The 12,714-nt window shown below is 45.6% G+C and overlaps 1 protein-coding gene across 1 annotated transcript; it reads right to left on the bottom strand.

Moving 5' to 3' along the window:
• Positions 1-8,028: 8,028 nt before the first annotated feature.
• On the bottom strand, positions 8,029-11,014 carry LOC113407518 (protein FAM78B). The gene is made up of 2 exons (XM_026656113.1): positions 10,968-11,014; positions 8,029-8,551 (listed from the first exon to the last, which is right to left on the bottom strand). The coding sequence occupies exons 1-2, from the start codon at positions 11,012-11,014 to the stop codon at positions 8,029-8,031; spliced, it is 570 nt and encodes a 189-aa protein (XP_026511898.1).
• Between the last annotated feature and the right edge of the window lie 1,700 nt (positions 11,015-12,714).

The raw sequence follows: 12,714 nt of genomic DNA, 5'->3' as shown, positions 1-12,714 counted from the left end.
GAATCACCATGGAGCAGATCCCCAGTTGGTATAAGTTAGTCAATGCCACTGATGTCAATGGAGCTACATGGACCCCAATAACCCAGCAAATCAGAGGTCAAGTAATTATGCTTCACTATGTAAATACACCCTGGGAATGTCTGATGGGGTCAATCTATAAATCAAACCTAATTAAATAATAAAATCCATTAATCAAAAATGGGAAAGCAGCCGGTCTTTAGGAGGGGGAAGGGAACTATACATAAAGTGGCAAAGTGAGAGCACCACAGTTTGCAGCTGTAACTCCTTGCAGAGTGGACACTGCAGCATTCACGCAGGCCTATTAACGGCAAGGTCTGTTTCCAATTCCCCCAATGTGCTACAATGAGAATGCAACGTCCTCCAGATTCCTCCCTTGCTTGCAGAGAAGGAAATTGCAAAGGTGGCTTTTTGCCCTGCTCAGTCAAAGTACTGATACTTTTCTGACTGAATGGGGTGATGTCTCGTGGGACTTTAAAGCTAGACACACAATACTGGGAATCAGGGCTTGTCTACACTACACAATAAACTAAACCTATCTTAGGTCAACTTCCAGCCACAATGGTAATTACTGTGGTTTTTCATGTCCACGCTACCCTCCTGTCAGTGGTGAGTGTCCTCACCAGGAGTGCATGCACCTACTTAAGAGGGGCAGTGTGGCAGGCTGAGAGCCCAGACTCTCAGCTCCGCATGGAGCTCCACACTGGGGACCTGGGAGCCCAGCTGGGGAATAGGGAGCGGAGAGCCCAGGAAGCAGCTGGGCTCACAGCTGGAGCACTCCACCCACTCTGAGGTGACAGCCTGAGCTGTGAGCCTGGCACCGGGTTCACAGCAGGGAGCCTACCAGCCTTTCTTGTCAATTTCATGGCTCCCTCAGGCTCAGAGCAGCAGCAGGGCTCACAGCTGAAGCTGTGAAATTGACAAGATAGGCTGGTAGGCTCCAAGCTGTGAAATTGAGTCCTGCAAGGGGCCCACAGCTGGGGCTGTCAACCCCAGAGTGCAGGGCGGGGGCTCCAGCTGTGAGCCCAGGAGCTGTGAAATTGATAAGAATGACAGCCAACAGCCAATGTGAGTAACGCAATGTTTCACCCTAACTACACCAACATAAGTCCTGCGCCTCTTGTAGAGGTGGAGTTACTGTGTCAGTGTAGTAGGGCACTTACATCTCCAGGAGCAAGGCTGTAGTGTCGACACTGACATAATTAGATCGACATAAGCTGCCTCACCTCAACCTAACTCTGCAGTGTAGACCTGGCCTCAGTCTCTCTCCTAGGTTCTACAGTCAAGACCCTGTGCAGTTGTGCCCATTCCAACTGGAGCATGCTGTCCTTAATTTACATGTATACTAGAAGCTCAGGGAAAACCCACTCTAAAAAAATAAGTAGCTGAATAAATAAGTTAATAGAATCGATCAGCATTCTCTTCCCCATACCAGGGAAAGATTTCTGCTCCCTTACACCACTCTTGTGAGACCAGGCTTAGCGGGAGACCTGTGATCATTAAAGTTTTAGGGTGAAATCCTGGCTACGTTAAAGTCAACTGCCAAAACTCTCATGGAGTTCAATGGGGCCAGGGTTTATCCCTCTGTGTTTTCAGTATGGCAAGTGCTGAAGTGTCTTCAAACCCTAGGAGCAGCAGAGATCACAGCTGTAAACTGTATCTGGCCATGATCGTTCCCAGCAGCTGCAATGCTAAAAAATAGCGGCTGACTCAGAAGAGGAGCGGTGGGCATGGCTGGATGGCTAATGGGGAGCCCAGCTAGGAGAGGCTGCCTCTCCCAAACAGAGAATGCACAGGAACCTTTTTCTTCACAAGGCCCCTTCCTAAAAAGAGCTAAGAACCGAGCGCCAATCACTGGCCATATTCCCCACAGGGCTTTTCCTAAGCTATCTGACAGCACCCAGATCTGCTCCACCAGGCAACCCTAAACAAGCCCAGGGATTGGCAGGAGCAGAGTAAACGAAGCACTAGAGCTGGGCAATGTAAACCAGATGCCAACCTCAAACTTAGCCATTCGGCCACAAGTGCTCCTAACAAATGGGACAAGCGCCCACAGCTGGGCCCAGGTTTTCCAGACCAGTGCTTCCCAAACTGTGAGCCAGGGATCCTTTGGGGTTCATGATGGAGCCATGAATGTCTGGGGGGAAAATGTAATTGTTAAGCCAGTTTTTGTTTTTCTAATTAAAAGACTATTAAGCTAGGCTTAAAAATCACCAGTGTTTTATTTATGGGTCTGTGTCTTACGCTGCTGCTGGTGGCCTCTCTGTGCCCTTCACTCCCGCAGGGGGCCTTCAGCTGAGAGACTCCTTGCTGGGGAAGCAGGCAGCTGGAAGCCTCTCAGCTGAGAGGCCCTGCTGGTGCAGAGGACAGAGAGAGGCCTCCAGCTCTGGTAGCAGCAGAGAGGGGAAGGGGGTTGATAGAGAGACAGGTGCATCTTAAAACTGTCAAGTGATCATGCACTGAAGAACAAGTTTTCAAATCTAACAAGCCAGGAATCCCTGAATCACTTCCAGGGATCTCAGAGCCAGGGTTTTCAGCAATGGCTCCTGTGAAACCCAAACAGAAATCATTTAAACTTCAAAAACAACTTACGTCTGGTGCTATTAGAGATTCAACCAAACAGTGCGCAGCTCTGCCATTTGAAACAGGCCTGCTCGTCTCACAACAAGCTCAGACTCTGTCCCAACACACCCCAAAAGTCGTACTTTCCAGTTATAGTTTTAAACCCCCAGATTAAATCTGATTAGATCATTAACAAATTGTATAGAATTGAATAAAGTCACAAAACCATCCTAACTCTGATGTCCCCTTTGCATCTGGTGTCCTGAGTTGGGAAAAGCAACTGTCTTCACTGGTGGGGTGCCATCAAGCCTTAACATATCTGTCAGGGAGCCACCATACTTAAACGTTTGGGAGCCAATGTTCCAGATCATCCAGCAGCTCCTGTTAGGAACAGTTGGAAAGTCCCCCACAGGAAAACACAAACTGAGCACTACAGGAGCTGCGAGGGTGCTCAGCTCTTGTGAAAACCTGCCTTTTAACAGGAGATTTTTCACAGAGGGCACAGGCTCAGTGGGGCCTACAGACCCTGAAGAACCTATGGGCACTAATGTCCCTGCAGTGAAATTAACAGCATCTCTCTGAGCTAACTTCTTTTCTTTCCTATCCAAGAAAGCTCTTGATGAATGTGGTATTTCAACTGCTCCCATGGCTTTGATTAACCATCTTTTTAGCTCAGAGGTGCAGGTGCATTCACATCTTTGTGCACTGAGCATAGAGTCTGACATTGGTTTTGTTCTATTTCAATAAACCCATGCAACCCCAGCAAGATCAAAATGCCTCACTGGCCCCTCTGCCTCTGACGCTATTTCTGCTCTCACATATGCTTGGCAAAGTCATTTCCACAAGCAACTGGTTTAACCAGCTTCACTTCACAGCTTTTGTGTTAGGGATATTAGCTCGAGGACAACAGATTCCAAATCTCACAGCTGTCAGATTCCAGCTGTGCAACTATTGCTCTCCCAGAATTCCTCTAAAGGCTTGCATTTTAAATCCACTCCCACAACACTGATTTCATTAGCGATTGCATTCCTCTGGCCTTTTAGCAATTCTGAGAAGCTGGGTGGTATTGTGGGTTTCTCCTTAAAATGGGGAGCAATGGTTGCCGAAATTGCGGTTCCAGTCTCAATCTTCCAGACCGAAATGCAGGACATGAACTTTAAAATGATTGGGCAGGAAGCCCAAAATGAGGGGCAGAGCAAAATCTGTACAGTCGAGGGAGTTTGGAATGAGAAGGGATTCAGGGGCTGGATCCAGCACCAAACAGATGTAGCTCCAGAGTCTCACCTTTACAACAGCTGAGACTCTGGCCCCAAACCTTATAACTTCAGGCTAAAATTTTCCAAACTTGGACACTAGAACTGACTGAGAAATGGGAAATTTATTTTGTGAAAAATGCCGACGTTGTTTCCACTTCACAGAGTTAGAAACACATCCCATTTCCATTTTTCCCAACATTTGAGTTTTGGGGTTTTTTGTTTGTTTTTAACCAAAATTGGTTTGAAAATTTTCCATGTTTCAAAAACTACATTTTCAATATCAACAATGATTTAAAAAATATTTTGATAACATTCCAATTAAAATGTCAATAAGACACAAAAAATGTCAAAAAATGGAAAATTCTGATCATGCCAACAATTTTTCCATTTCAAGTTTCATCATTAAAAAAAGCCAATTTTTCCCTGAAAAACTTTTGTATGAAAAATTTCAGCAAGCTCTTAGACAGCTACCTCCATATTTAGGCACCTAAATAAGTAGGCTGCTTTCAGATGCTGTAAACTAGGCCACCACAGCTGAAAATGAATTTTGAATTCAACATTTCTGGTGTCCAAAAGGATAAGAAATCAATAACTAACAACAAATATTACTGAGAATAATAAATAGAGAGACAAGAACATGGGATTTTTGGTCTAGAGTGGTGTGAGGGGTAAGACCAGAGTCTACTAGCTGCGTATAATAGGTGTGGGGTAGAGCTTGGAAAACAACCTACTTCTCCATGCCAGTTTTAAGGCCATAGTGTCATGCACTCCAGCTGCCTGAAAGCCGCACCAGAGAGCTGAAGGTCTGGGGAAAATTCAGCAGTTTTGAAGGATCTGCCCTGAGCAGGCAGGCACAGGCATGGCCTCCGGGGGCCCATGAACTGGTGAGAGCATGGAGTTCTCAAACTCACCCTGTGGAAGCCTGGCAGTCCTGTGCATCTGCAGGTGCTACCAAGGGATGGGCAGAGAAAGGCTGCCGGTGCACCACCCAGGGATGGGGATAGGCTATAGGAGGTACACCGGAGCCACAGGGATGCAGGGCAGCTGAGGCAAGCTGGTGACTCTGTGTGAATTAAGGCTGACTGGGATGGCATTAACGGATGCATGACATTGCAGCACTCTCTCCGCTGATTCTACTCAGAGCAGCTCTGCTGAAGGCCAAGGTGTCCAGGACAGGGGGACATAGCACAGAGAGACCTTTCCTGGGGTGAAGAAGAAACCTCCCCAACAGATTTCAGTTCACACTCACTTCATCTCCTCTGTGGGTGCTCAGTAGCTACTCTGTACCCTGGTCATAAGAATCAAATTCCAGAGAGGTTTGCTCAAAAGACCCTGGTGTCATTGGGCAGGTACTGTTCCCAGTGATCTCAAAGGGGGCTTAGCCTGCACAGAGACCACAGAAGCCCTGAACGTACCAGACACCCAAGTGCACCTATGGAGGTCCTGTATGATCCCTGCGACGCAAAAAGCATGAGGCTCATAAGCAAAGTGGGGAAAATGCAGCAAAACATCAACTCCGTAAAAAGGCGAGCGGAGCCCTGGATTTCAAAGCAGTGAAATCACCACTGAAATCGGCTTAAAAATCAAGCTCAGAAAAGCAGGGCTAATACTGTAACAAGGGTTTTCTACAAAACTGTCAGGAGAACCTACCACCAGTGTACACTAACACACACAGCACATGAATGGTGCTCAGAAGGATATGCTCTGAATGAAGGCAGGCATAATGGAGATCTTTGAACCGTGGAATTATGATGAGTGGTTTCTTTGTTCAGAAGCCTAAATTCACATAACAACAGAAACTTTATCTTCCTATTACTGAGAGATTAACTGCTTTTCAGAGCAATAATCCAAGGTTTCAAGAAGTCACTGGGCTCATGCTGGAAGGGCAGATACAGCAGTTTCCATGCAGAATGAATCAGTATCATTTCACAATATCTAGGACTCGATAAGAGTTCCTCTGGATTGGAGTCAATACTAAGGGAGTCCCTGGACATCCCGCAGAGATATCCTTTAAATTAGTAGCTGGGTAAACATGTTATAGATCATCTCTTAGTCACACTGGGCTGAGTAGTTAGCAGTGCCTTAAAATGGTAAAGCACATTCTGTTTATAAACCACACATTTTCTGCATTTCTCTTTTTTTTGTTTGTTTGTTTTATTTCCTGGTGACTGAGATGGGAAAACCAGGAGCTTTGCTTTTAAGACTTTGCACCTTCTTCTCTACCTGACTTCCCTGCCCTCTGCATCTGTGCGCAGAAGGTGGTAGCACTGCTACTTCTGTTCCTTGCTGGAACACCTCCACCCACCAGGCAGCCAGCTCCCCTACACTGGAGGGCCCAGATGAAAGAGCCAGTCAGTGTGCATGGGGGAAAACAGCACAAGTTAGGACTATAATCCCTTGCACGGCTCCCACTCTGAGCTATGGCTCTTCCCTGACAAGGCTCCTAGGGCAGCCTCCGTGGGGGCAGCAATGCTGTCCAGGGGCCAGTAGGAATGCAGACACCCTTTTCCTTCTGCATATCCTCCAAGACAGGCTAACATGATGAACCTGCTGGGGGACAGAGATAGGGAGAGGAGAGGTGCATCACACCCCCAGAGGAAGAACGAGTAGGAAACTCCATGAGTTTATGACCCACAGCATTTCTCCCCACTCCGGTCATGACATCACCATCACCTTCACAGCAACCAACTGGGATGCCACTGAGTCAGGTGTTGAAGAAACTCCCAGTGGTGATGGCCCTTAAAAAGCAAAGATCCTGTTACCCCCCACCCCCAAACATCCTCATCAGAGAGTGAAGCTCAGGCTTATTCCCAAAGAGAACAGCCCCCCACCTTCCCTGGACAGATTCAGCCATGCACTGGTGCCTGGCTAGAGGAGCATTTCACTCACAGACGTGCACGTCTAACCATCCTTCTTGGAAGCTACTGTTTTGTCGCTGCAGGAGGGGACACCTCAGAGGAGTTTTCATGAACAACTGTCCTTTCCCCTTGAAGGTGGTGCAAACGCTTCCCTTTGCCCAGCGAACGGACACACAGGCAGTCCCCATGTCCTAGCGCCATGGCTCCAAAGGCAGGCCCTGGGGCCTGGAAGCACGTTGTGTGCAGACCTTTAGTTATGCTGCTCTGCAGGCAGTTAGGGATGTGGCTTTCCACATGAACAGCTATTCATATGGAAAATGAGCAAGAACCCCAGCTTCTTGCAATGGACTTATGTATTTGAAGGAAGTATTTGAATCCTGGAGGACGTCCAAGCCTTTTGGACATCATGCAAACAGTCAACATCTCCCTGGTTCTCCCTTTGCTGGGTGAACAGACATTGCTCATAATTTGTCATTTTACTGAGAATTATTTTTGCTTCTTTTAAAAAAAAGGGCTTGGGGGAGAGGGAAATGGAGGGCCAGGAAATATTAGTGTATCTTAGAACTAAATTACATCTAGATTTCCCTTGGATTTCACTCAAAGGATGGAAAGACCTATGGCAGCTCCTACATTCACAACTACTCGAAACACACTGAGATGCATGCAAAATTTCCTAATTCAATCTGTTTGAAGAAATTATTCTTGGGAAGAGGAAGGTAGTTCACATTGTTCTTCAGTTCAGCACCTTGGACAGTTCCTTGTGGACTCAGAGCTTGTCTGTAGCTAAGTGGAACAGATGGCATGGGTTGTTATTCTCCCCCCCCCCCCCCTTTGTAAACATTCTTTTAGTTCCAATGAGCAAGGTGATCATTTGATTATCAATCAAAACTGCATAGGTATAAAAACGTGGTAACACCCCGCCCCATCGGTCAGATAGTAGGATCGAACTGGAAGACCATGAATGTCTGGTGTGCATGGTCTCCATTTCTACATCTAATTGGTTGGGAAGCAGCATTTGCCACAGGCACTGTTTAATCATATTCTCATTCCTTGCATGTTATGGCAAGGGAATATGAGTTATTCAGATAAGAAAGCCTCTTCCAGCCAAAATACCCTGGAAGTACAGAATCCCCCAGGTATGTCATCGGAAGTCCACCAGCTGTGCAATTCCTCTTTTGTGACATAGCTTTGGCCACTACCAAGTACCATATTCTTTCTGAATAAGGAGGAACTCTGTTTCCATTCACCAGATGTCTGCTTTGGCTCAGAAATCCAGTTCATTTGCACCATACCAACAGCAATGACGTCCTCATGCATGCACGCCCACACACCATCTACTTGGGAGGTATCACTATCAAAGGCTGGCCTCGTTTAGGTCTCCACATGAGGACTTGGGCATCGTTGGCATTGGGTTTCACTAGTGCGTTTGGCGGGATGGGTTCCATTCGGCTCAGAATCCGGGGCTGCTCCTGATGAGTCCTTCCCACTAGTCGTGCTCGCTGCCCCAGGAGCTGCAGGGGATCCACTTCAATGTCCACACGCATCCTCCACTTTATAGTCTGCAGGATGATCTTCTCCTTGGTGGTCATATTCATGGCTACTAGCCACGTGGTAAAGCTCTGATCCCTCTTAATCCTGGTCAGCAGTGGTACATTGCTGTCACTCACAGGGACAGCCCATGTCACGCTGGGGTAAAAATTGTCATTCATACTGACTGAGAACCGGGAGACCTTGTTAGTGGGCCCAACCAAGGTCACCGTTTCCGTGGTGTTCCCATACCAGGGGTAGCTCACACCATCAGAGTCACTGATGGCTTTTACTCTCCCTTCTCGCAAGTCAGGAAGTTCCCAGCTGGACCTAGGGGATGAAAACGAAAGAACCAGGTTATAAATGAAGCTGCAGCAATAACTACTGGGTAGTTCTGTAGTCTACAGCAGGGTGGGCTGATTTAAATCAAAGCATTTTAAAATCACTGATTTTAATCATGATTTAAATCAGCAAGCAGGAAACCTTGATTTTCCTCCATTTTAATTATGTTTTGCATTTGTACTTTTTAGTTATTTTCCTAAAAAAAGGTTGATTCTCACTGGTTGACAACCATTAAAACACGTTGAGTTGCAACTAAATATACCCTTTATGCAAAATTTAGTGCTTTTTTTATGAACCAAGAAGATACACGGTGTCTATACACATTTATTTAAGCAATTACACAGCTTAAATTACATTTATAAAGATTCTTATTTTTTACATTTTCATGATGTTAGAAAATGGTGGATAATGCATTTCTTATTTACCAGATGATTAATTTTTACTTGTGCTTAGTGTCAAATTCTGTTTAGATGGGAATTTGAATGCAATTAAAAATGCAAAAAACCCATAGCATTTACATTTTTTTAATTAGTTAAATAAATCTACCTTAAATGTGCTAGATATACAAGAAAAAAAGTTTATCAAAACAAGGTTTGCATTTAGAACTGATTTATTAATGCAAGGAAGTATTATTTGTAGTTAGTAAATGAAATTGATTGTTTCCTATCACTGTGTCCTTCAAGGTATCAGATTCCGACAGATCTCATCCTCTCAGACCTAGTTTTTATTAATAGATTGGAAGAGGAAAACAAGCTTTCCTGCTTTTTCATCTTCCTACTGGTTTTTAACTCTGCATGAACTAATCATTGAACTAAACTAGTTAAATACACTGAAATGAAGGAAACATTCTCTCTGCACCTGCAGAAAACGCTACTTTTCTGGTTGCAGGTGCTTAGCCCGTGATTTCTATCTGTTCAGTGATTTGACTTTCTTGAAAACTTTGGCAGTAAACATATACTGCTTATGTTTTTAAATGTAATTTATATGATTTTAATCGATTAAATTTAGACCTGAACACATGCTGTCATAATTTCACATAAGATTTCTAAAAATAAACTTGTATTTAATTTAAATTAAAAAATCCATTTTTTAAAAAGCCATTAATTTTTATCCACCCTGGTCTACAGGGCATTATTAAAGACAAGAAGCTCCGCACTAACACTCACAGGATGAAATGTTTGGCTGGAGAGAGAAGAAGAAGAAAACAGATAAGAGGATAACAATTTCGTACTTGCAATCCTGCTGAATGAGTCATTGCTGCATCATCAAAATTGCTCAGCACACTCTAGGTAACATAGGACAAGCTGAACAACCCAGTCAGATCTCAACTAGTACTTATCCAGCATCTTGATCACAAAATCCCACCCTGCTTTTCAAATGAATGACCAATTCCTCACAGCACACTGGTGACAGAGCAGGTCAGGCTCAGGTTTTCAAGGCCGACTAGTGAGATTTAGCCACACAAATATTCATGTTCGTCACAGATTTCAAGGCCAGAAGGAGCCATCAGATCACCTAGTCCAGTGGTTTTCAACCTGTGGCCCAATCAGCACACAGCTGTGGCCCATCCTCAGGGCCATACAGGTCGTACATATACATTGTGTGGATGCAGCCCGCATAACACAGATAGCTTCATATGTGACCCACAATGGTAAACAGGCTGAGAACCACAGACCTAGTCTGACCTCCAGCATATCACAGGCCATCCATCCTCACCCAGCACCACACGCTAAACCCAACAATCAAAATAGACCAAAGTATTACAGTCCACAGGAGACTGGAGTATTATGTGCCACAGGCACAGAACAGGAGGGACCGAGGTGCACCAGGACCTGAGGCCCCCGCAACAGCAGGGAAATGAGGAAGTGAGATAGACCCAGATAATCCTGGCAGGCGACCCACATGCTGCAGAGGAAGGTGAAACACCCCAGGTTGCTGCCAATCTGACCTAGGGGGAAATTCCTTCCCAACCCCACACGTGGTGATCAGTTAGACCCTGAACACGTGAGAAAGAAACATCCAGCCAAGCACCTGAGACAGAGAATGCTCGGAGCCACCTCAGAGCCCTGGCCCTGCCCAGTGTCCCATCTCTGGCCACAGCAGCCCTGATGGTTCAGAGGAAGATGATAAACAAAATATCCCACCCCTGAATACACTGGGGGAGGGGAGGGGGGAGAGAATCCCTTCCTAACCCCTACAGGTAGGCAACTGAAACCCTGAATCATGCTCTTCAGAAATATAAGACATATACTGGAAATGAGCCCCAGGGCTTCTGAGCCTTGCCCCCTACCACCACAACCAGCCCTGTCATACAATCACAATGAAAAATCTGTTCCGCTATCTCCTAAAACTAATTAAGTGCTTTGCCCACAACTCTGATTGGGAGGCTGCTCCAGAACCTCACCCTCTGGTGGTTAGACACCTTCTCATTTCCAGTCTGAATTCGTTCATGGCCGGTTTATACCCATTTGTAGTTGTGCCAGTATTGTCCTTTAGCTTAAATAGCTCTTCACCCTCCCTGGTATTTACCCCCTGATGTATTTACATAGAGCAATCAGATCGCCTCTCAGCCTTCTGTTTGCTAGACTGAACAAGCCAGGCTCTTCCAGTTCCTCCCATAAGACAGGCCCTCCATTCCCCTGATCATCTTAGTAGCTCTTCTCTGCACCGGTTCCAGTCTAAATTCATCTTTCTAGAACACGGGTGATCACAACTGTACAAGGTACTTCAAATGAGGTCTTACCAATGCTTTGTTCAATGGCGTGAACACCTCTCTCTCTCTACTGGAAATGCTTCGCCTGATACAGCCTAGGATGTCACTGGCCTTTTTCACAGCCACATCATATCGGTGGCTAATAGCCCAGTGATCGACCCACACACCCAGGTCTCTCTCCTCTGTTGCTTCCAACTGATGAGCCCCAGCTTGTAGCAGAAATTCTTATTATTAGACCCTCAGTGCATGACCTTGCACTTTGAACTACTGAATTTTCATCCCATTTCTGTCATTCCAGTCTTCGAGATCAACCAGATCTTCCTGTACAATACTACTCTGTATTGACAAGGCCTCCCAATTGTGTACCATCAGCAAATTTCATTAACGCACTCTTACTTTTTCTGGCAAACTTCACTAGTAACCTCCCTCCAGTCTGATAATTCACCCGTCAACACAACCCATTGTCTTCTCCCCTTTAGCCAGTTCCTTAGCCACTTAACAATTCTGTACTGATCCCCATCCTCCCTAACTTAACTAGTAATTTCCAGTGTGGTAAAGTGTCAAATGCTTTACTGAAGTCCACGTATATTGGACCTACTGCACTTCCCCTATCTAAAAAAGAGTTATTTTTCAAAGAAGCAAATCAGGTTAGTCTGGCATTGCATTACACCCCCCTTACCATTTACTTCCATTAATTTAATGGTAATAGGAACTGTGTGGCTAAATCCCCTAGTGCAGTGTTTCTCAAACTATTGTACTGGTGACCCCTTTCACATAGTAAACCTCTGAGTGCGACCCCCCCATTATAAATTAAAAACACTTGTTTATATATTTAACACCATTATAAATGCTGGAGGCAAAGCGGGGTTTGGGATGGAGGCTGACAGCTCGTGACCCCCCATGTAATAACCTGGCGACCCACTGAAGGGTCCCGACCCCCAGTTTGAGAACCCCTGCCCTAGTGGGCTTTGAAAACCTCAACCTAAGTGATCATAACCCAAGTGATAACATAAGTGACCCAAGGCCACACAACAAGCCAACAGCAAAGCTATTTCCTGGAGTCCAGTTTTTTGCCTTAGCCACAAGAACCTCCTTCCCCACTGTAACAAAGTGGCCTTTGGCAGGACACTACTGAGAGTATTAATTCAGGACAAGTAGGGCAGTCACCGCCCAAGGCTGGGGATCCTTCACTACTAATGCACACCAAACCAGCCAAACAGAGAGGACTTTGGTTTTACCCCACTGGCTAACCAGAAGTCATACAAGCAATTCCCTCAGACACTCCAGTTTCCCAGTATCACCACCAGAGCCACTCCTTATGGGGATAAATGATTATGAAAACCAATACCCAGGTAAAAAAAAAAGGTTCTCCCGATCCCAAAGGACCAAGCCCCAGACCCAGGTCAATATACCAGTCAGATCTTACCCACAAATCATG

The sequence above is a fragment of the Terrapene carolina genome, unplaced genomic scaffold (assembly GCF_002925995.2).
Source record: "Terrapene carolina triunguis isolate 2854851 unplaced genomic scaffold, T_m_triunguis-2.0 Scaffold212, whole genome shotgun sequence".
NCBI lineage: Eukaryota > Metazoa > Chordata > Testudines > Emydidae > Terrapene > Terrapene triunguis.
The sequence above is the reverse complement of the archived record's forward strand: the minus strand, read 5'-3'. Positions and strand labels throughout refer to the sequence as shown.

Coding starts and splice junctions, on each gene's coding strand:
- LOC113407518 (XM_026656113.1), bottom strand. CDS start 11,014: ATGAACGAATTCAGACTGGAAATGAGAAGGTGTCTAACCACCAGAGG. Junction 8,552..10,967: donor AGGTGTCTAACCACCAGAGG/GTGAGGTTCTGG, acceptor TTCATCCCCTAG/GTCCAGCTGGGAACTTCCTG.